We start from the raw sequence: 24,841 nt of genomic DNA, 5'->3' as shown, positions 1-24,841 counted from the left end.
GCTGCATTTCTACCTCAATCACAGACTCCTTGGGTGACCCTGGATGAGTTCTTTAATCTCTCTTTGTCGCAATAGGTATAAGAAGAAAATACTCTCTTTGAACTTGTTGCTTTACAAGGCAAGTATGGGGGAGAGGTTTTGTGGCTTGAATTCATCTGACTTAGAGAATCCAATTTGTGAGGAACACAGCAGTTTCAGGCTCCCTCTTATGGCCAGAACAGGGGGATAAGAAGCTCCTTTGGCTATGAATGTAGTCCAGCTATGGTCAGAAGGGCTCTTTGACAGCATCTCTTTTTATGAATTCTCAGTGGAAGAAACTCAGGGTGACCACACTCCTCATTTGGCATTTGGCTTAGGTGGGTGGCGAAAAAATATGTTTGTTTTTTTATTCCCATGCTGATATGACCTCCTCCAGAAGAGCAGACAACTTCTTTGTGTTTCATGTATCAAGCTCCGTATCTAGACTCAGTTTCCCAAGAACAAATGAAGGAAGAAACACCTCTCATGCATGACCTTGTGTAAATACCAGAAGACAATGAGGCCTTAATGGCCCTGTATCTGCAGTTCTCACAAATTCAGTGGTTTAAGGGTTTTTTTCTGAAGTCTATTTTATGAGATGTCTGAAGCAATATTTTGGTCAAAGTTCTTCCAGTAACAACCTCATGACTACCTGAACCGCACCTTAGATGAGCAGTTGAAAACAAGCAGGAACCTTGAACCTTTGGCTGCCAAACAGCTACTTATTCACAGAGCATCTAAGTCCTCAGCTTTTCTACCAAAACCAAACCAAACCAAACCAAACCAAACCAAACCAAACCAAACCAACCAACAAACAAACAAAACAAAACAAAACAAAACAGAACACACACAAAAAGAACCCAACACTTTTTGAAACAACAAGGCTGACAGGGGGCTGAAATACTGTGACCAAAGCATAATGGCCATCCAAGAACAGATGGGAAGCCATGGCACAGAACATAATTACAATACTCACACTATTTATGTATTTTATCAGGCTGGGCTGAAGAGAATGGAAAAAAAACCACACTGAATCTTCTGTTTCCAAATGAGGGCCTGGGGATGTACACCCATGAAATGTGTAGTGTTTTTACAAAAATAACCTATTTCAACAAAAGAGATGGAAGACACCTACTATACTTGGTCAGGGCACTATCTGGAGAAGTAGGAGAATTTGGATTAAAGCCCTGATGGAGCTGTAAACCAGAAGGATATAGACCATGATCCTCACATCCTGGCTGACATTCCAAGACCATCCTGTTTTCTGTCTTGCTTTCCTTGTCTTCTGTGTTTTTAGTACAGCACCATGAACCTTGGTGAATCTTGACCCGAATTTGCATTTCTATCAATTTCCTGCACCCTCTACACCCCCTGAAGCCCCCTGATTATGAGAAATCATCAAGCTCACTAAGAACAAATGAAAGTAGGATAACAAAGTAGAATTGTCCATTTCCTTGCAATGTAAGCCTCAGTCAGAAAATGTATTTTCTCCCGCTTCTCCTTATGCCTATTTATTTAGTGCTTTCCATCTTATTAGATATGGTTTTATATAGATACAGTGATATCTGAGCAGGAAAACCAGAAATTACTCACTTAGAAAAAAAAATCCAGCATTTATTTGATTTTTAGCTTTCTAAAATGCAGGTGAAGATCAATACCTGCATCACAAACAACAGAGTTTTTTTTAAGTCTCTGGCAAAGGCTCGCTGGCCTTCAAAATCTCTGAATTTAGCATTTATTTCTCAGCAACGAAATGTAACCAAGGAGACACACATTCCCAGAGAGAATATCTTTAAGTAGTATGGGCTCCCAGACTTGGATAAGAAGACTAGAGAATTGTTTGCTTTTAAGCTATGAATTAATGTTACTGTGAATATGTGTTCTTAGAAACAACCAACCTGCAGATAAAACCTAGAAATGGCTGGCGAAGGCACCCAGCAGTCCAAATCTGACCACTATCTGGTCATATATTTAAAGACAGGATTATTAGCTTCATCCTAAGGAAATTCAATGAAATCTTTGAATTTCTTTGAGAAATTCCACGTGGCAGGAATTTCAACTCACTTAAGATTTAATGCTATGGGCTACTTAAAAAGCTTTGATTTTTCTTTCTCGTAGTTGCTCCTAGCAAAATAAAGTATCAATCTCCCATAGTACTTGGCACTTTGTAGTGCAAAAGATCATCCACAAAATGTTCTGATATGGTGTTGAGAACAACGTGAAGTTTCTGGACAAAATAAGAGCAGATGACAAGCTGAGGTAAGTAGCAACGACACCAGAATTTAGGTGGTACATACATATGGGTTTGAAGCTTTTGTGTGCCTTTTTTTTTCTTTAATACTTTAGTCATCTAAGAGGGAAACAGCTTGATCTTTTGAAATTAAATCAGACAAGCTGTTAATGAAGACTAATTGCTTTGCATAATTTAAAATATGTAGAGAGATCCCTTGATCTGTGCAAGCTGTACTTGAGTTAGCACTGGGGCTGAAGACAAAAGATTTCTCCAAGCCATTTGCCATCTTCCTAATCTGTAAACAGACTGAGAGCCAAGATGCCCCTGAGAAAGTTGTAGCAACCCAGAAATATGCATCACTGCTCTTTTATTCTGCCCTGTCATATAGCTGAGCTGTGCTTTCATGTTTTACCCATGAGGGAATGTGACTGTCCTCACCACCCTGTGCAAGCTTCTCACTTCATTGACAGAGACCCTTCCCATGCTGTACTGGTGAAAATCTTGTTACCTCCTGAGGGCCAGGAGCCAGAATCTGCCTGAAAGTTTTGCACTTCAGGAGGTGTGTTTGGGGCATGGGGGCAGAGGCTGCAGGGAGATGAGCGAGGGTGGCGCTCACCTTGCTTGGCCCAGGCCGTGTTAGGCACCACTTAAAGCAGTGGGTCCCCAGCAGCATGAGCACACCTAAGTCAGGCTGACTGGGGTCTTGCCATCTGCCATCCTGGTGGCACATTCCCACGTTCACCCCTGCACTAACTCTGTGGCCAAACACCGCGTCTCATCAGGGGGCTTACTGAAAATGGAAAACTAATCTGATTTTTTTCCTCTGCGTTAATTTTTGGCTGAACCATCTTACCACCTACAAGACATGAGGGGGAAAGAACAGGAATGTACAGCTGGAGGTGAAGGTGGGATTTGCCACACCACTGATTTAGATCAGCTTAAAACGCTGTTGAACTGCACTCCTGAGGGCGGTCCACAGCCTAGTTTCTCTATATAAAAGTAAAGGAGTCACTAGAGAGCAGCAGACTCTGCATAAAGTGAGTCAGAGCACCTCAGGTAACTGCCTCAAGTCAACAGTGTGACCCCCCATGTCGAAACATGCTGTTATGCACTAATGATGCCCTGGACACACTTGGGTGACTGGTGGGTTGGGTTTTTTCCCCAATGTTTATTGATTTAGGAAATATGAAGAAAGAAGTGCCAAATCTGGTAGTTATTAGTAACTCCATGCTGTAGCCTGCTTGTGAACACTTAATGTTCTGAAATGTTTTTGAAACAGCCTAGCTTAACACAACCTGATTTAACTCAGTTACCCTCTTCACAGATTTCTACCTCACTACTAACTTCTCTGCCTTTTCTTCCAGTGTGTTTTCTTACTATTAGCACCATTTCTAATTTAAAATAGACGGATACAACCTGAGTCCAGTATGTCTGGGAACACTCACACTGCCAAAAAAGAAGCAGCTCTTCCTGATGTACTCACTGGAAAAAAAGCGGTTCGTCCAGAAGGATGTGAATTGTACTTCCTTGATCAATCACTGTGGGAGACTCAGTTGCTCTGTAGTGATCACATAGGGAGCCTAAGGAAACTAACTTCTAATTTAGACATATGAAGCCAAGCGTCAAAAACTAAGCATTTGGACAAAAGTGACATCAAAATATTTTCAATTTGCTTTATCTGCAGAGTGAAAATTTTAAGTGTGCATACAGCCATACAATATAAAGTGCTGCATTGTTTATTTTGAGATCACACCTTCTCTAAAGCATATACATTGTGAAGTATAGATAGGTCAAAGTTTGAAAAAAGGCAAGATTCCTCTATGGCCATGAACCAAGACCACTAATCAGTTTTGAGTGAAGTTATTCTTGGTTTACACTGAGGTAGGAAGAAAATCAGACGGCACAAGTCAAGTAAGACAATTGGAGAAGCCTTTTGCTGAACTATGGAAGTTTAGATGAGCTCTGTTTCTGAAAATATGAGTTGTGCACTACTTTGTTAAAGACCAACTATATTTACAGACAGAGAAAAGCGCTCACACATTTGCTGCTGGAGAACAGTGACATCTAGTGAGCATCCTGACCGATACTGAGCATTCCCTGGAGTCTTCTTTCAGACTGAGCCTGCTACTTGGGCTTTGTTTTTCTACTATTTGAACTTTATGGTTCCTTGAATCTCAACTTCATGTGCTGCTCATCTCTGACAGGTTCTAATAAATATAAATGGCAAAGCAGCTGTGAGCCAGAATAGTGAGGGAATGGGGTGACTTGGGAGAGGAGACTTAAGCATGATAAATAAAATGTAGGTACGTGCCCTGGGACAGATTTGCTGTAGCAGAGGAATTATGGTGGTAGCAGAGTTGCCCTGGAGACAAGCATAAAGCTGTCAAATGGTCAGGAGCTACGTCAGCCAGGAAGCCACAAAGTCTAAGTGGTTCATTAGTTCAGCACTTTTCTGGTAGACTCCTGGGAAGCTCCCGGCAGAATTCACAGCTGCCTTCTCCTGCTGAGATTCCAGGGCATGTATCCATACTCACTCCTACTCGCAGCCGGGAGGACTTCCCTAGACACTAGTCTGAGTTTGTCCATCAGGTACAGTCTGCATTTTCCTTCCCTACTGGGGTTCACCCCAGGACTGTGACAGCATATGGACACATTTGTGTAAGACCAAAGATGTTAGAGCTTTAAAATAAAATGCTTTTGGAACTAAAAATACTCTTTGTTCTGCATTGCAGCTCTGTGAACAAGCAACAACAGGGGTGATCGTCCAAGAACCCCTGGGTGAGGGAAGGTTGTCAAAAAGAACTGGAAATGTTGCTGTGAAGGAACAATTCTCCAAGATTGCAGTGAATCACACAACGACCTTGGGGATTACAAATGGTTTTGAGGTACACACACACTAAACTGAAAGTCTTCAGCACGCCATCAGTAACCACAGCTAGACACTTCTTTAGCACTTGGTCTTTAAAAAGCTGGAGAGGTGATCTTTCAGCTGTGTCATGAATGAACATTATATATAATCCTATCTGTCCAGGGTGTAAACATGTATTTTATTCTATAAATTACATATATTTTATTGGTATTCTGAGAGATACTGGGTCAGATTCAGCAGTGGTTTTTAATGCAATTTAAGTCCAAGGAAACAGTTTTTCTACATCTATGCCAGTTTAAAAAGGCAGAATCCTTTTACACCTAGATTATAATGATATCACTTTCACCTGCCAGCATTTGAAGAAACTCAGTAGTAATTACAGGAAGGCTTGGGCAGATGGAAAAATGAAGATAATTAAATCTATACATTAGGTGCGATGTAGTTCCTGGAGGATAAGAAGTTAGTTTTACATAAATGCCTTTTCATAAGCTACTTGAATGGTTGAATACCCTGCTGTAATGTGGGGTTTTTATAGTTTCCCATGTCATGGCATTTATGCTGTTGTGTTTTCTTTTCTCTCCGTTTTATTTTCTTCACTGCAAATGCTGGAGGTGTGTACACATCTAAGGAAAGCTTGTGCAAATATCTCAAATGTCAGGAATAGAAGCTGAAGGCTACCCCATTATACTACGCCTCTTCTTGTTTTATATTAAGGAAAAGTGTAGTATGTGGCCATCTCATAGAAGCTGCATTTTAATAGGTAGACACAACAGAACCAGAGCAGTTTGCTGGGCAAACTTGATCTTGATGTTTTCCATCTTCTGTGCATTTGACTTTGCTACCACAACATTTCCGTAATTGTGATTTTCTGATAGACTTTGTGATAGACTCAAACATGCCTCTAGAATGTTGTCCTCTTCTTAGAAGAGTATTGTCCGACTGTCAGAACCATGCTTCCACCAACACAGACACTGTCTCTCAAGTCTTGCTTGATGTCTCTAGAAATAAGGGCTTTTCTGCAGAGATCTACTGAAAAGGTTGCTGTAAAGAGGGAAAGAGCTGCGGCGTGTCAGTGGAAACATGACACAGGAGCGAACTGATTCTCCCTTTTACACCACCATCTGACAAAAGCACTGCAGAAGGATTGAAATCAGGTGGGGAGAAAATTTGTCTTACGGTGAGGTCTTTGAAAACCTTTATTTAACAATAAATCTTCCGCAGTTAAGAAATTTTGTCAATAGGCACATGCTTCGCTATCTCCTTCCTTGATTCTAGGACATCCAGTTTGTGGTCTCCTCAGAGACCATATTTTAGATGAACCAATGGATGGATTTTTTTGTATGTTAATACTATACATCCAAGACACTACTCTTTGACACTAATTTGGGAATCCAGTGCAGTTTCCTGTCTGATCAAAAAGTCTGATGAGAGGTCTGACCTAGGGCTGTATCCAAAAAAGACAGAGCTAGAACAGTGAGACTGTATTTAGCCATTCTCAGCTGGTTTAAAACTATGTGAGATTTAGCAACAGTCTAAACAATGAGGTATTTGGCTTGGCTGAGTAAGTGTAAACATAATGTTTCAACTGAAAGCTTCCATATGGGATGATTTTTCTCTTCAATTTGCATTTTATAAATAACCTGGAATTTTACAGATTTCCAAGAGTCAACAACAGGTTGAAATCATTACACGGACAATGTCCTCTATGACCTGAGCCACTTCGAGCACTACAGACTATTTTTCATCTCAGGGTACCAGCTGCTGGAGGATGAGTGGTACATTTTGCCTGTGGCTTAGCAGATACTTTCTGGTTTCAAAGTGTAGGGAAAAACAACAATATTGGTTCAAAGATAGTTATTAGTAAAATTGTAATGTTAAATCATTCCAATATTTTCAGAGTCTTTTTCTCAAATTGAAAAATATTTTTGATTATTTTTATAACAGTGATGATTGGAGGACATAAAATATGTATTTATGGGTTAGATTTTGCAGAAACTACTTTCTCCTAGTAAATATTTTGGACAAATAAAGGAATTCCTTATCCTTTGTTAGTTAACTATCAGTTTCAAACATTAAAAGATAAAGTACATTATCTGTAATCCACTAAACATATTTTTTAAAGACTCAAGACAAAAATGTACAGTTCTTCAATTTTTAATATTTCCTTTTATGTTGTAAGTTGGAAAGTATATAAAAAGCTTTGTGCTTCGTAGGAATCTTTAATTGTATTTTGGAAGTGGTCTACATAGCAACAAAGTGCAAAAGCAAGAATTAGGCCACCATTGCATGTCACCGGAAAAAGCAAAGCCTGTCTCAGAAGGCTGAAAGAATGTTAGTTTCAAGAAAAAAAGCCTTATGGCAGAGTTGAGTATCAAAAAGATTCTAGTCTTTAAAAGAAAAAAACATTATTCTCTTCAGAAACTAAAGAAAAAGTAGTGACAGATTAGTAGCAATGGTGGACGAAGATTGGGTTCGATACCACATGAAGGAAATGTATCAAGCGTGGATTAGGAGTAAATGAAGATAATGAGTGTGTAGACAGTAAGAAGCCCACACTTCTGACTTGATAAATGTATGGGCTCCTTCTTTTCTGAAGTTATAAAAAGCGAGATTATAAAACAAATAGCCAAAGAAAGCATTTGTTCATATTCTCAAGCTTACCACAATTTTCATGGTGTGTCTGTTAGCTTATACAAATGAAAAAATAGCCAGATAAATGAAAAAGAATGGTGAAAACACTGCAATACATCACTTAGGAATAGTGATTTTCTTTTCATGAATGTTTCTGTTATATGATGACAGGACTGCTTTGTCCTATGGAAGATAAAGTGCTAAAGCATTGCCAAGAAGTTAGATTGATATATCTATTTTGAAGTTCCTACCAGAATATTGATTGACTATTTAAATTAAAATATTAAGTGGAACAGATAACATTAGGAAGATTTAATTTTTCTGTGAGACTATTGAGATATATTTATACGATTATTATTTTTGACAACTCCCCAAATGATTTATTTTTATGAAATCACTTTTCAGATTTTATAAGACTTGAAATTTCTATCTATTGATCATCTATAACCCTACATGTTATGTTATCTGTGATACATTAAATAGGTCTGAGCTGGAATTGCTGATCCACCTATAGATTACCTTTGTTACTAATGTTACATTAAGATAAGACTTGCTGCTACTTGGAAGAAGCAGATATTCTGGACTCCACATGGTTAGACCACACTTGGTGATGTTGTCTTTCCACAAAAAGGAAAAATTAAAACCAATTAAAATGAAATAGCCATTCCTTTTTATTGTGCTCTGCTTTTAATTTTTCTTTTCCTTTTCTATCAATTAAAAAGTCATGGTGAATAAGCACAATTATTTTCCTCGTCTTCAATCATTGTGTCCCCCAGGTGTTGGCAAGGGGAGCCCATGTGACTAGGAATGCAGGACTGGAGCCCCTAAACCGGCATTAAGAAAAACAGTTACTTAATGTTGGCCTCTCATTTTTTTATTTCTCCAGACTATTAATTGCAGAGGCAAGCTTTGTTTATTTCTTTGTTTGGATAACAGTTTACTTGCTGCTCAGTAAACTGGAACATGTTTTTTTTCAACCCACAAAGAATCTGGCATTCTTTTCCAAACTGCAGTGTTTACTTTACTGTCTGTAGACCCTCATGTTTCTATTGCCATCTCCTGACCACTTTTTGTCTCTTTTCTTGTGTTTTCACCCATCTACTACTATGCTTCAGTTTTTCCTTTTGCAATCAGACTGCATCAGGGTATTAACGCCTGCGCTGTGTCATGTTGCTAATATTTTCCTTTCTATTCATACCTCTTCCAATATTTCCTTTTAAGCCTCTCCTTTACACTGCCAGGAGCAGGTAGAGAAAGAAGTTCCCCATATTCTAGTGTGCTGCCTTATGACTCCCTGCTGCTAAGAACAGAAACACAGAACCATAGAATCATTTAGGGTGGAAAAGACCTTTAAGATCATCAAGTCCACCCGTTAACCTGGCACTGCCAAGCCCACCACTGAACCATGTCCCTAAGCACCACATCTGCATGTCTTTAAACGCCTCCAAGGATGGTGACTCCACCACTTCCCTGGGCAGAACAGCAGTTACAAGGAAGTCCTCCCACCTTTGCAATGAAGCACGCACTTTTGTCCTGATGGAAAGCCCCACACTCATTCCGCCAGCAACTACAACTGGAGTGTATTCAGGGCAGATGAAACCATGAGAGAATTTTGTTTCCAGCTGAAAATGAACAGCAGTCACCGCCTCCAGCAACTCTCAAGTTTTCAGACTCAAAAAGTTCTCATAACTTGAGCAATTTTTTTTCAATAATGACAATAGGTACATCCTGATGTTGGAATGGCTCTTAGCGTTGATCAAAAGCTTGGCTATACTAGAGATACTACCTTTTTAAGGGGTAACTCTTGGCACCAACAGGTGGAGTCAAATCTGTGGCAATAAAATTAAGCAAACTCTCCAAAAGAGACATGGAGAAATTGAGATAAAATCTTTAAAAATGAAAAGGTTTTAGAAGCAACTTCTAGTAGAGGATACCAGGAAGCTTTAATTAGAAACTTAAAAATTGCTGATGTTTTGAAATTTTTATTTAGGTGTTCTCTGACTCTTCCCTAAAGAACAAATTGTATTTTATTTGTGAATCCAAATAACACTTTCAGCTCTCAACAAAACTAGGTATATTTGCATGTCTGGGCTTGCTATGAAATTATCAACAGTCCTCATAATTTATAACAATACTTCAAATCCCGTATAGTGTTATAGAACTTGGATAATCTTTTGCTGTAAAGAATTTATTTAAAAAATATGCACAACAGACTATTTATCTTATTATGCCTTTATTATTCTCTTTAAAAGTAAATTTAGCTGTAAAAATTAGATATAATCTCTATATGTTTATATATATGTTATTTAAATGAGATATGAATTTCTGACAGGTTATTACTTTCCAGTTTATATTAATAAAACAAGTAAGCAAGCAAAACGTCCAAGAAGTAATATTTCTAATAATAAAATGAGTGAGTTCTTTAAAGATTTTAGAGTGTGCCGCAAGCTCCTCAAATTCACATTGTGTAGATCCATACTGTTCAACTTAGACCAGTTTGATGCTGCGAGGCTGGTCTTCTATGCAGAATTGTATTAAGCAAAATGGCTGGCATGTGCCTGATGTCATTTATTCTTCTCTCCATCTTCTGCCCCAGAGGAAACCTGTTTGAGGGAGATTTTAGAACAAATATTATGTGTCGTGGGCTTATGCTGGGTAAGGGAAGGTTGAAGAAACATGCCTTAGACTTGGAATGAAAGTAAAGGAGCTTTTGCTATGGCTCCTAATACCCATGGAATTTCATTCTGGTGGCTAAAAGAGACTTGTTTAGGACACTCATAAACTTCATTAGGATTGTCTGTGTGTGTAACTAGCACTGTGAATAGAAAGGGGAAGATGTGATAGTTTAAAACAGCCACCAAACTTTAAAAAAACCCACCCAAACCAAAACCAACCAAACAAAACCCCTAGAGGTAGATAAACATGGCATTCATTCATATACTTTGTTAGGCTCAACCTGAGATGTCTCGGGGTGATCAGGTACTTTGTCCCTTAGCAAACATATGTATAACTTCAGCCTGACATGAAGAGATAACACAGTCCTACATATTATCTAAACTTTCAGGCTAGGGCAATTATGTTAAGAGGTTTACATTTACAGTATGTCATGTGTCTAATAAAAAAATTAATCAGATCATACCCTAAAGCAAAATAAGCAATGAAAAAAATATTCTTCCCATTGAATCTCTTAACAGTGTCAGGCTGAATATTGATTATAAAAGATGTTTACTTGCTATTTGCTGAGGACAGCTGCTACGATTCCCATCCTCTCCTGTTCCATGAGTGTCAATTCAATATTTACAGGTGACAGTTTCCTGTTCGAGTTCTTCTCATGCAGCCTAACGTGCTGCAGGTTTTGGTGCATGGAAACCTCAACTCCCAATTGCAAGTACATTTTAGAAACATTGTTTGAAAAGCCAGTGGGCAGCCAAACCATGCAAATTTTCATTAAAATCAAGTTTTGTGCTTATAAAAGAAAATAGTGAATCTTACACCAATCTGAGAGAGATGACTGGCAGTTTGTTCTTGTTTACTTGGGCTAGAAGCAGAAAGTCAACTTGCACAAAATTGCATATTCAATTAATAAGATTTTGACTGATTTATCTTCTATTTCCTATTTCAAGGAATGGCATGCTTCTTCAAATATAACATCAAAGCAAATAATCGGAGGATAATACTGCAAACAGACATATGTCCAAATTCCCTTGTCTTATCCGAATGTGAATTTACCCTAACACTGGCATGTATGATTGGATAAGAGTTGCCTGAAGTATGATTCACTTTAGGTAGAAGCTCATTATTATTGTTATAATCTCTACACAAATTTAGTTATCCCTGTATTGAGAGATTTTAATCAGTGTGCAACTTGCAGTGTGCAACTTTAAATCTCAAGCATAGCTGCATCATTTACAGATGTGCTATGTAGTTATTAGTAACCATGGGTAACTTGCATTCCGTATTTAAATGCATATTAGTAGACACACACATATTTGTGGGGGTTTTTTTACCAGTATTTTGTCAGAAAGGCATATCATATTAAATTACTTTGACATAAAATAACTGATTATACAAATAAGTATAGTTAAAGCCATATCATATTAAATTACTTTGACATAAAATAACTGATTATACAAATAAGTATAGTTCAAGCCATACATTCCTAGCCTTGACTATAGGTCTTTAAAGGTTAATCTGAAACTTATTTTTACATCTTTTTCTGCCTGTGTTGTAATTTAAAGTACCTGGCCATGAATCTTGATGCCCCTGGTAGAACATTGGAGGATGATATCTTTACTGCCCTCTGGTATGAACAGCATAAAAGAGAGAAATTGAAATCAGAGAAAATGATGACATGGTACCTGGGCTGCAGGAAATCAGAGCTGCCACTTGCTGTTCCTGATATTTGCTATGAGCGGATCTGGGCAGAGAGCCAAAAATGTCTGCTAACATAGAATATTTGATGATGAGTTTGTAGAGAGTGGTTTATCACCAATTCAAAACCACAGTTATCTCCAACTAGAAATTCAGAAAAACGCCCAGGTGAACAAGTAAGTTTGTAAGAAAGTGTAAAAATCACTTGAGCATATATTCATATCTATATGTGTGCTAATTATCTTAAATTCCCATTACTGCCAGTGGAGAAAAATTGGCATTTTGAGGCATGATTCATCCCGAGGCTGACACCTAAAACAGGTCAGATGAAATAAGTCCTCAGACTTCAAATTTCTCTCTCTTGATGACAAAGGGAACTCAGCATGACTAGTTCAGAGGAAGATACATACCTTGCAGATGTCTCAGGTTAGATGAAGTGAATCCCACACCTATATTTGGAATATTTTGACCTGTGTCTTCATGTCCCACTTCCAGGCAAAACAATGGAACAGCTAATGCAACACAGTGGAAAGCAAAGCTGATGTTTCTGGCACATTTGCACAATTAGGCTTCAGATGGAAACAATGCTAAAAGACCTTGCCATGGGCAAGAAGATAAATCACTATCCTTATTATTTAAAATCTGTTTAAAAGTGTTTTACCATTAAAATACAAAATGCTGAGACAAGCTATCATCAACCTGGTAGGAATAAGCAGCTCCAAAGTACATTCATTCCTCTCCTCCTTCAGATAGAAAATGCAGAGAAAGCCATAACCAGTGTCTGAATGGTCAGCTAAATTTCCCTTACCTATCTACAGTGTTATAAACTCTTCAAGATACTGTAGTACACCACAGCTTTTGGGCAATGCATTGGAAAGGAGGTGACTTGGAGCTATATATCTTCACATTAAAAGAAAATTATGGAATTTTGCTGGCAGTCTAAATGTATGAATTAAACTGGCTGCCAGAAGGGAAATAATCTGCATGGCTAAATGCACTTTTAAGTACTCACGTCTTGCCCTCAGTACTGGTTAGGGCTGTCCCAGCCCCTGACAAGTCTTGTTCCACACTCTAGATGCTTACGCTGGGGATTAACAGTGGTTTGTCTTGTGTCTTTATCAGGCAGCTTTTGGTCAGGTACACTTAGTCCTTTTGATTCTTTCCAAACAGCCTCATGGAACAGGAGCGAAATATTTCTATTCAAGCTGTAGTTAAATTAATTAGAAAAAAAAAAGAAAAAAATAAATAAAATTCTATAAAAATTATAATGGTCTTACCAAACTCTGGATAATGGTCTTGAAGTTTCAGATCTACACACATAGCTGCAGATACCCTTGCATCCTCTCTCTCTCTTATGCTGTCAAAGGTTTTGTTGTCTCTCAGCTGAGTCAGTGTCAGTTTTTCATGTCTATATTAGAGATTCTGCCAAAAATACACTGCAGACTCTCAGACCACTTTAAAAGGCTGTAATCCTATTATGACAATACTCATTAAGGAATATGATGGGTTTGCATTGGTACAATAATGATTTTGCCCACAGGCGATCTCTCAGGACACAAGCTACTCCCTGGCACTTTTCCTGTGGCAGTTACCTTTCATGCTGTGTTAAAGGAACCCCTCTTCCCAACCTAGCAATATCATTTCGTGTCAGACCTAATTGTACATGTCATGAGCTTTCCTCTGCTGAGATCGCTGTATGCACACACACGCACAGAGCAAGAGCAGTTATTTTTCTGATTTGTATTCACGTCTCCAAAGAATCCTTTGATCTATGCATATAACCTCCTCTTCACCCCTCCTCCTTTCCCAACCTGCTTTCATTTATTACAACAAAGTGCTTCAGTTTTCTGCTGAAGTTTGTCAAGGGACAATAGAAATGAGCATCAGTATTATTCATCTTAGACAAAAGTGTGATTGTCTTATTTGGATATATTCTTTGCTTACTAATCTATGTAATGCTGCCCTCTTAAACTGAAGATTGGTTTTGAATTCAACTTTCATTGTTTTAGTTTCCTCTTCAAGCAATTTGTCAATAGGAGTATAGTGCAAAATGATGTCCAGACAAGGAAGATGGACTACTCAGCATGACAGGTGAGGAAAACAGTAAGAACTTCAACACTTGGACCAGTCTCTCTTAATTGTAACCAATATCAAGCGTGACTTCTCAGCAGCATACTCAATCTGGCACATCAGAAGAGAAAAAGGTACTACATAAAAAAAACATTGAAAAGAATTAGCAATATCCTATATCATTTACCTCACTGATAAATATTGGTAATATTCAGCTGAACACTTAATTCAGCTCTAGACTTCTTACACTCTCTTAGAGTAAGTCACACACTAGTGATCTCCACTCTGTTAACATCATGTTCTATATTTGGAAATAAAAAATACATTAAAAATCAGTGAATTTAGAGGATTCAAGATGATGCAACATGTATTATCTTGCTGTGTAACAGCTTCCCACTCCACAGTAATGCTTCAATTTTGCACTGACAAGACTGCATTTTAAAAAGGATGCACTGATATAAAACTCAGCAAATTATTTAGCCTTAGCTGCCCACTGAATTCAGCTTAAGTATGAGCTGGAAGCCTAAATGTTTTCTTGGATGTGGGCTTAAAACCATATCTCAAGACATTTCCTCGGTGGAAAACAATTTTCTGAACAGAGTAGTGGTGAGTCATCTGGTCTTTGTGCCTTAGGGCTCTACAAGTGAGGTGAGTAGATATTGCTACAGTGCTCAATCATATGAAACCACAGCTGTCTCATCTGTAACCACACGGGGACAAATCAATACCATTAGCTTCAGTGGAGTTACCCTGTTGACATATTTGACCCTAAATCCTTACCTAGAACACACAAGGGTGATGACTTGTGGACAATAACAAAACATTAGAGGACTGTAAGTAAATTTTTCTTTTGTCTTTCCCTAGGAGCTGGCTAAATTGTAATCTGCACTGCACAGCCTATCGAGGGAAGTAAGTATAGTCTCCTACTCATTTTTTCCACATATATACCTCTGAGGCCTGAGCACATTGGAATTGCAGTTGTGGGTGCACAAGTGGGGTGCACTGCACACACAGATTTCTTTCTTTCACTTCTTTCAGCTTTCATTTCTGCTAGTCAGAACTAGTAGGATTAAACTGGAACAGGATGTGCTGCAATTTGTATATACACACAGCAAATTATCATCTTAGTAGAGGAGGCTTCAGAAATGTCACGACCTAGGAGGGCATCTGAGACACAATACCTACGAAAGATATTGCTGGGACAACAAGGCTCAAATACTACTGCTTGTTCAAACATCCCCTCCATCACTTTAATTCCCTGTTTCAGGCAGAACTCAACATCAAGTGCTGTCTTCCAGCTCAAGTCTTTTCTCACTAATGTTACTGTCAAGTGAACGACATACTGTCTATATGTATGTGAACAGCCGTGTGGGGGCTGGCAAAGGAAGCTCATTTGCGTACATACAGTCACACATGCAGTCGCACCTACATATCAGCCCCTGTGCAGACCTTCCCATCGTTATACCAAAAAAACTACCGCACAAAGGTTCATTTAAAGCCAGTCATAAGCAAGCAAGCTCTGTTATTTTCTACTCAGGACAAATCACTTCAGCCGTCGACCTGCCCATGTGGGTACAGGGCTTGCCACATCCAGCAGTAGCCTGCAGACGGATCACTTGCCAAGCGACGCGTCTGCTGCTTCTTCTCTAGGTTAGCCTTCGGTGACTCTTCTGGCCAATTCAACTCAACTTTAGAAAATCATCTTGTTACAGGGCTGTTTCATGCTTGGCCTCTTTATGTGGGTCTCTGATAGCCATGTGATTGAATTTCCCAAGTGTCTCCTGAGCAGGTGTTGCATCAGTCTGATCTGAATCACTGCCTGGAGTTCAGCAGAATCCCAAGCAAATGTCACTTTATTTCTGTATCAGCCGTGATTTCCGCCACACAGTTTTTGCTAACTGCGTATTTTACAACACAACATGTTTCACAACATATTGGAGGGGAGGATTGCCTTCGCTGCAAGCACAAAAACCACACATCGTCGAAGTCCCTCTCCCAGACACGCCAGATCTGAGACGAGCCTCAACAGCGCTGCAATATTGGGGACGTGCGAAACCCACCGCTTCGCTGCAGCAGCCGGGAGCTGAGGGAGAAACCGCCCCCCTCGCTGCCGCCTGCTGCCCATACAGGCGGCTGGAACCGGAGATCTCCCCTTTCGCCTCTTATCTCCGGACACTTCGGCTCCCCACGGCCCTTCCACAACCCCACCACCCCGTGGCATGGGGATCTCACCCGGCCACCGCCGCTCCCCGCCGCCCGGGCTGGCCCCGCGCCTCACCCCGCGCCAAGCAGGCAGGTGAGGGCAACCGCCCTCCCGCCCGCGCGGTGCTGCGCATGCGCAGCCGGTTCCCAGGCATGCTCACTGCCGGGGCGGGGGGCAGCGGGACGCGGTGGTGCGGCGCTGCCCGGCTCCCCTCGCCTCAGCGCGGCTCGCACCATGCGGCGGGCGGCCGCCTGCCTCCGGGCGCTGTGCCTGCTGCTCCACCTCCGCGCCGCAGGTGAGCGGGGACAGCCGGGGCCGACCGGTGGGGCGGGGAAGGCAAGGCGGTGGACACCCGCTTGCGCCCGGCGGCGCACCTGTTGTAGCGGGGGCGGCCTCGCAGGGGGGAAGCTCGGGAACAGATGCCGGCGTCCGACCGCCGCCTGCCCCGGGTGGACAGAGGGCGGGCGGGCGCGGGCGCCTTTCAGTACCGCGGACAGCGGCTGGCCGCGGCTTGGCGGGCGAGCCCCGCGCTGTGCGCCCAGTGCCCCGCGGAGCGGCCGCACCACGGCCCCGGGTGGCGTGGGGCTGAGGCTGGGGCTGGGGCTGGGACTGGGGCAGCGAAAGAAAAACCGTTCGTCTTGATCCCTGGCGTTGCCACTTGTGTTTGCTCGGGGCCGCGGGGTTTTTAGAAAGGGAAATTTCAGCTGCGACAGCAGTCGTTTGGGCTGTAGAGGGGATCATAAATCCTCTCTCTGCTTTGCTAGCAAAACGTGTGCCTCATTCAGAAATGTGGTGAGCGAAGAGCGCCCTAGTACGTGCATGAAGTTCCACTGCCAGTTTCATTCTAACAGTCATAGCTCGTATTTCTGGCATAAACCTCAGGCTTCTTCTTAAATAATGAAAAACTGCTTGTTTTTCAGAGGGTCTGTGTCTCCTGTGTGGATTTAAGTCTATATAGTCTTAGGAAGGAAATAAAATCTGAGGTAACTGTATAATTGAATGAAGTTCTCAATTAGTAAAGTTAAAGAGTTCCTTTGTTTTATCCTTTATGGTAAACATAGCTACTTCTGAAGTAGAAAATGGCTGTTGCACCCTGCTTTTAACTTCACTGAAGTTTAATTAAGGAAAACAATTAAATGCACTCCCAAGATACTGATTTTTTTTGCTCCCAGAAATGTTGTGTTTTGGAGTGATTTTTAAGATACAACTAATTTGCATTGTTTTATTGAGGAATCATTAGAAATAATAATTGAACTTCATGTCCCTTTAATGTGGAAGGCAGGCATGAACATGTATGCACCCCCCCAAATAAGCTGTGTTATAAAATAGTTGTTTATAGGGTACAGCAGGAAGCAGGCACTGCATTCTTTTGTTTGCTGTTGTCAGGAGAAGTGGTTTGTCTCAGTTATTGGTATTTTATTGCCCTGGAATATTAGGCTACACTCCATAAAATCTCGGGAGCCTCTTTCCTGTATGTCTGTAGTTAGGAAGCTCATGCTGTTTTGCCTGATATTCATATGTGGAAGAGATTATTGTCTGAAAGATAGGGAGCATTCGTGATCCATTTTAATAAAAGCCTTAAGCTGCTTTTAGATTGTTCTTTTACAACATGTATTAAAATGATCATCTGTACAAAATTAGTGTACAGCCTCTATTTGACATAATGTACCTTCTAATCTCAATGTATCCTCTATTAATACTGGACTTTGCATCAGCTTTGATGTGCTTCATTTTTCTATCCGGGTTTCTGTCCTGCAAGTAAGCCATTTACTTTTCTTGCTAAGTTTTGCTTGTTTCATGAAGTTGCTGGGAAAGCTTACAAACAAAACTTCCACTTTATTATGAAAATGTCTCTAATCATGAGAAAAAGAGAGGAAATTAGATGTTTATATGATGTTACTTTGTTCCCTGGGCAATCCTGGAAAACTATTGTATCAGAGAAGGCAGCAGGGAGGATCGACAGGAGCTGAATTCAACCGTTGCATTTTGGGCACAGCTCCCATTGAGTGCAAGAGCTGTGCTTCCTCTAAGGCAGGTCTGCATACACCTTGCTCCTGGTGGAAGTCATTGAAGATGTCACAAAAAGGAAATAACATAGCAAACTAAAACTGCTGAGATTTCTCTGTTTCATCTGACACAAGTAGAAAATTTGGTCTTTCATGGACTACTGCTATGGACATCTTTTATGTATAGCCTAAGAGTATGAATTATTGATGGTGATTTTGCAGCTTTGGTTGATGTGGAATCACAAAATGCATTCCACTTGCCACTAGTGCTAGGTCACAAATTATATCCCAAATGTCAGGTGTTTTGTAATGTGATGGAAACTGCTTAGCTTTTTTGTTCTGAGTCTGAATTTATATGAGGCGTGTTTCTAGGGAATGCTAAAGACACTGTCAGTAGGCATTAAGAAAATCTTCCTTGGTATTTGCTGGTGATAACAGATTTTAGAGAAAACATAAATCTACATTTACTTGGACTAATGGTACAGCAAGAAGAATTAATTCTCTAATATGTTTCAACTGTGTTTTGTAACGGAAAGGTAATGGAAGTCATATAGCAAGTCTGGTTTCTATGGAAAGAATTCTACTACAGTTGTGTTACAATAGCCACATATGTATGCACAAAATAATTGAAAATATTCTTGTCAAAAATATTCTTGTCAAAAATTCGTGTACTTAAAAAGGTGCTGTTTTGCTAAGGTGATTTGTATACTGATTCCAATAAAGCATCACAGTTATGTAAACAGAAGATTAAATCCAGTTGTGCTGTTTGTATGCCCATATATTACTTGCTGAAATCAGACAATTGTGTTTGCCTCCCTGAAACCAGAATTAGGCCCTTCTACTGAGTGCAGCACATGAAGTAATCAACCTATATAGAGCTTGCTGTTGGATAAAGACCTAAATCTGTAGCAACTGATTACAGGTCAGCATGAACCTTCAACTTACATTATGCATTGCATGAGAGAGTGCATGACAGCGCAGGTTATACTCTTTTTAGTAGGTATGATCTAATACATGTTCTTGCAATAAAAAGCTAATGTCTCCCAAGATGACTAGGAAGCGTTGTTTCCTTGTAAAAGAATGGCAGGTGGTAGCAGAAACACAAAGCGATGCATTAGACTAACTTGTAATTAGAGCCATTTGCGTCATCCAGATTACTCAACTAATTAACTATTTCACCTCATATTTTTTTTTAACAAATTTTGTGAAAAGAATTAAAATATATGATGAATTAAATGTCCAGTCGTGGGAAACAGGCTAGGAAAATCAACTAGACTAGAAAAAAAACTTAATTATATCACCGTATGACCCCACCACCTTATGTTAAAATTCTCTCTTTGGGAGAGAAATTTTGCAGAATTTGCTTTTAAGATTAACAAACCTGTGTCCAGGAAAAGCAAGGAGCTAAAAACTGAAGGTTTGTTCAGGTCATCTAAGTCATGGTTTCTTGAGCAAAGGCCTTACACTGGCTTGCTATGGGCTTCTATTACCTCGTTTTATTATTCTCTTTGTCAGTGAAGATATGCATTGACAACCTTAACTCAGTGTGGACCAATACTTCCCTACTAGCCTTTTCAGAGAGGAAGCTTGTAGATCCTTGTCTCGACCTCTTGATGGATCTGTTCCCCAAGCTTGTCACCTGAATCAGGTAAAATTCTGGGTAGGAAATAGTGGCAATGCTGTAAGAACATGAGGATTGCTTGTATCAAACCTGAAATTTCTTTGACCATAAACTAACACTTCTTTAGGTATAATTCACTAGGTATAGAAACATATTTATAAATATTCTAAACCAGTTCTTAGTTGTTACCAAAGTCCACAGGGTGATTTAATAAATTCAGCTGAGCAGAAAGTAGTATTTCAGCTTTCCTGGTCAAACATCTGTGTGGTGTTCTTATAGTTGGAAATTACTTGAGTGGACCATGGTTTCTACTTAAGCTTTGGGGGCCTATTTTCAAAAAAATGCACAAGCTCTGTTACAAAAGCAAGAAAATCTGGGGACTGTACTTCTAGGGCTGAGGTGAGATCTGCACAAAATGCATTTGCTATCAGATCCATTTCAGTAACCTCACGCTAATAAGTGAGTAATGCTAGCTTCTAAATACATATAGAATGAATGTGAAGGAGCTATTGATTTTAAAAATGTCTTGGAATTCTGCTTCATTACACTAACATAATCTAAATGAATCTGGTACTTACAATTGCCTTCTTTAGAAAACCCATTGCTGGTCATGAGTGGGTGTTTTTACTAGCATAGGCATTTCTGCCTTTTATTAGTAGACTCATGGATAATCAGAGGGTAGTCATCTGTCTCTTTAAAGGTTCTGTTGGGGAGAAATACTTTTACTATTACTATGTTTCAGGAAGTATTTAGTTGGAAAATAGAGTCTTGTCATGTTTCTACATGTGGAAGTTCTTACTATTCATCTTCTACAAGAGTTTTATGTTCAGTATATCCATTAGGAAATTATTGAGGTTTGTGATCTTGTAATCCCTGCCTAATTTCATTTGTTGTATTATGAGGAGACTGAAATATCTTAGACAGCAAAGGCTGGTTCCAGCTCCTCTAGAGAGCGAGGCAGGAGACTTGTTGAAAAAAACACGAAATGGGCTCTTGGAGGAGTCTTGTCTCTCTAGAAAGCAGCTAACACGACAACAGTGGGTGGCCTTGTTTGGTGGAGTTCCCCTCCACAAGTTTGTCATGAGGCTTGATATTGGGGACTAGACTTATAAAGTACATTCATTGCTCTGTAGAATTTTCAGCATGGCTTTGGAATAAGTACTTGGAGAAACTCCAGGAGATCTGCTCAGAAATTCTCAGTGTGATTTCCTACAGTACTACTACAAAAACCCACAGCCAAAACCTTAAGAGTGAGCTTGACTTCCCTTCATACCAGTTACTGATTTCCATGGAGATACTATTTGTTTCATGGAGATATTATGTATTTACATCCACATTATGCAGAGCAGAAATTTAGCCACAACCTGCATTTGGAAAATGACAGTAATCACAAAATTAGCAAACAGATGCAGCACTTTCTCACACCTTCTGGAAAAGAAAAAAAAAGTCTGATGTGAGACTATACAGTACATTAGTGCCAGGGCATAAGTATGGCAGAATACTTAAGTGCCTTTGGGACCACTGGCTCATCTCTTAATTCATATGAGTAGACCTAGTGAAATCAATGCTCTGTGGTATCCAGTTTCATTATTGATATATCAGGCAACAGGCCCATAAAACGACATGCAAAGTGTCTTTTTGAAAAAGATACCACTCATACTTAATTCAAATTCACTGTAGCTATGGGTATTTTTGGCCAGAGCAATTTTTTTTTTTTTTCCTACTGAAAAAGACAAATTCAGCAAAAGTGAATTTGCAGTTGTTTCTATTTTCAACAGATTGCGTATTAGCAAAGGAAAAAAAAATTCTTTGCAATCATCTTTCTCCCCCTCTCTCTCTTGTGTGTACTCCCTCCCTTTCTCAGGGGTGCCCTCACCATCTCTTACACATGTGTGCATGCACTTGCTCACTTTCACATGCACACACACCGAAAATTAATTCTACCTACCCCCGCACATACACACACACATTTTGTACCAATTGATTTGGCTGAATTTTTTGTTTTTGGTCAAATGTTCTGAACGTTTTGTGTAAGGACAAATCAAAATATTTTTCCGAATTTTTACAATTGATCTGTTCTTAACTCTGGCATAGGTTATTTGCTCTGAATTTTGATGTGTCATGGGTATTGTTCCACTACTGCAAGAGGCCTGGCCTTTTGATTACTGGACCTAACTAGGAAAGCACAGAACCCTTCCTATGAAGGACTGTGACCCTGTAGCCCTGTGATATGGTGTTGCCTTTGGTAACAAAGCCATGAGCTTTGTACTGAGTTTGCAAGGCCTCATGAGGCTTATCAGGCCGGCTCTGCTGGTACTTTCCTTGAACTGCCTGTTTGACTTGGTTTAGCTCTGACAGCACTTTCTCTAGTTGACCAAGCATCTGTATCTGTTTTACTCCTGTTTATCTTTGTGTGGTGCAACTTTGGTTTTGTACGGATATCAGTAACACAGGCCTGGTACAACAGCAGAGACACTGAGGGTGGAGGCACGGGATGGGACAATAGTGCAGACATGGGACAATAAGAACTGGGACAATAAGAACTGGAGTATGGGTTTGGCATGGAGGACCCATGCTGTAAATAGCTCACTAATAGGCAAAAAGGCAGACCTGGAGCTTGAAAAAACTGGTTTTAGGGTTTAACAAAGAGAACAAAGAAGTAGTATCTAACATACATGTGTAGCACCATTTATAGTAAATTCAGATGTAACCTGGAGCTGCAGACCAATTGAAGAAAGATAAAGTTGTAAATGCTTGTTTGCAAATACCTATACATCCCTATGGATGGAAGAAGAGAGGAGGAAGAAGAATCCACCATATTCATCCCAGCGAAGGACTCCAGATGCTGACAACTCCTCATAACATTCCCCCATTGCCAACACCAGTGTGAAACCACTGACCTTAGGACCCAGAGAAACAGCAAAGGGCGAGCATAACACCAGGAAAAAGGATAGACAATTTTAATTGTATTATATCCATAATTCTGACCTTTTCTGCTTTATTGTTCTTTGATTTTCTATATAAAACAGATCTTCTTGAATTATATTGTTAAGATTTTCATTATGCTAACAATGAACTCTCAGCTTTACTTACATGTATAAGGTGTGCTTCCTCTTTGCTCATGAACAAGACTTTGAATGTAGCAGGACTGATAATTTTCTGCTAGCTGAAAGAGGTCATGAGAAGCTATGCAGGATCATTCCCAGTGAAAGATCATTAGGTCTAGCAGCCTGCTTTGGGTAGGGAACATCTTCATTTGTGTTGCTCCAAAAGGTTTTGTCTTCAGAGGAAGCTGTGGTGTGAAGGAAGGATCTGACCAGGCTTTGTATTTTGGTATTATTCTCTGAATGATGGAAACAGTCACAGCCTGCGAGTCCCTCTGCTACAAGGACTGTTACGTGCGGGAAAGTATTTTTGCAGGTGAATTCTTTTGTTAGTTCCAAAACTTCCAATGTGTTCCTTCATGCATGTGCTACCAAACCAGCAAATGGATTTCTATTTTTTCCTTTTGAGGTTTGCCTGGTTTGCCTCACCTCGTAAGAGTATGTTCTGTTGTCTAGCTAATAGTGAAGTAATATTTTTTGCCACCGTTTAACTGCATTTTATTGCTAATAATTCTTGGTCCACCTTGTTAAAGTTCAACAGTAGTTTGTGTTTACCTAAAACTGCATAGTCCATCCGAATGAGATTTAGATTTGATTAAGGTACTGCTTTACTGACAGTAAGATATTCTGTTAACTAGACAGTACAGATGCAGGTGTATTGCCTCCAGACAGCTTTTATTTTCATTTGTGCTTTCAGCATCATTTAAAACATTTTTATTTCCCATCAGATATGTTGACTCCCCTTGATATGTTTTAGGTTTATTACTGATAAGGTAAATGAACAAGGGATAAAGCAGCAGACTTCTGTATCTTTTAAAGTCACAGTCAAAAGAAGGTCCCCCTGCCTGCAACCTTCACAGCCCAGAGAGGACAAAGGTCTTTTGAACATATAGTAGTGTTCATCCTATGTCTAGAAATGACCAGTAGTTAGCGTTTCCCTTAGTATCTTTGTCATTGGTACTCCTGAGAATTAGACCCATGCTCTCAAAATTGGTTAGCATGATACTAAGTATTTTGGCACAGATGCTAAGAGATTGTTTTTCCCCTTCCTCTGAGCCAATATGTACTTACTCCTTATGCAGGCGAGAGAAAACTGCAAACTCTGCTCTGCAGGATGTGAGACCATATCCATCTCAATGGACTAAAAAAAGGGCAATGAATCTCCTAGCTGTAGGAACACTGGCATTATTGGAAAGCATTGATCAATGGTCTGCATAAATACATTGACATGCCTCTCACAGTGGCTCTGGGTGGCTGTTCAAGAAGAGATGAACCATTGTGCAAGAGGCATTCAGAGACCAAACCTGTCCAAATTCTGAGGCTGGTTTATAGGGTGCAGAGAAAGGTTGTATGGGACACAGAGCATCTTTCAGAATGGTGAGTTAAACAGAAAGAAAGAAAGAATGTGGAATCAGGGTACAAAATTTAATTATCAAAGTTTAATTAGGCTTTTTACTGAAAACGAGAAATTATTTGGCAGCAGCATTAAGTACTGTAACTCAACTTGCCTTTGAGCTAAACTTATCTTTGAAAGCAATCAGTCAAGTTTCAGCATGTTTTTCCCTTATGAAATGACTCTATGTTTTCTGCCTTTTTTCATCCAATTTCCAGCTTGTTAGCATGAAAATATCAAGCTGTGTAATACACTACAATATCTGGAACTATAAAGAGACTTCAGTGTTATTACAGACTAGTTATAGTATTGAGTGTGAGTT

At 39.8% G+C, this 24,841-nt stretch overlaps 1 protein-coding gene and 1 long non-coding RNA gene across 2 annotated transcripts in view; both read left to right on the top strand.

Moving 5' to 3' along the window:
* The first annotated feature begins 5,787 nt into the window (after window positions 1-5,787).
* LOC139825632 (uncharacterized) lies at window positions 5,788-15,137 on the top strand. The gene is made up of 3 exons (XR_011735826.1): window positions 5,788-6,274; window positions 14,132-14,213; window positions 15,057-15,137. It is a non-coding gene; the product is annotated as an uncharacterized lncRNA (long non-coding RNA).
* Window positions 15,138-15,244: 107 nt separating this feature from the next.
* The window catches only part of PTPRR (protein tyrosine phosphatase receptor type R), a 152,622-nt gene continuing 143,025 nt past the window's right edge, over window positions 15,245-24,841 (top strand). Inside the window, exon 1 of the mRNA XM_065862807.2 lies at window positions 15,245-16,690. Within this exon, the coding sequence (XP_065718879.1) occupies window positions 16,630-16,690 (61 nt within the window). The 5' untranslated portion in view covers window positions 15,245-16,629. The remainder of the gene's footprint in view (window positions 16,691-24,841) is intronic.

Source organism: Patagioenas fasciata, chromosome 1 (assembly GCF_037038585.1).
Source record: "Patagioenas fasciata isolate bPatFas1 chromosome 1, bPatFas1.hap1, whole genome shotgun sequence".
Lineage (NCBI taxonomy): Eukaryota > Metazoa > Chordata > Aves > Columbiformes > Columbidae > Patagioenas > Patagioenas fasciata.
The sequence above is the reverse complement of the archived record's forward strand: the minus strand, read 5'-3'. Positions and strand labels throughout refer to the sequence as shown.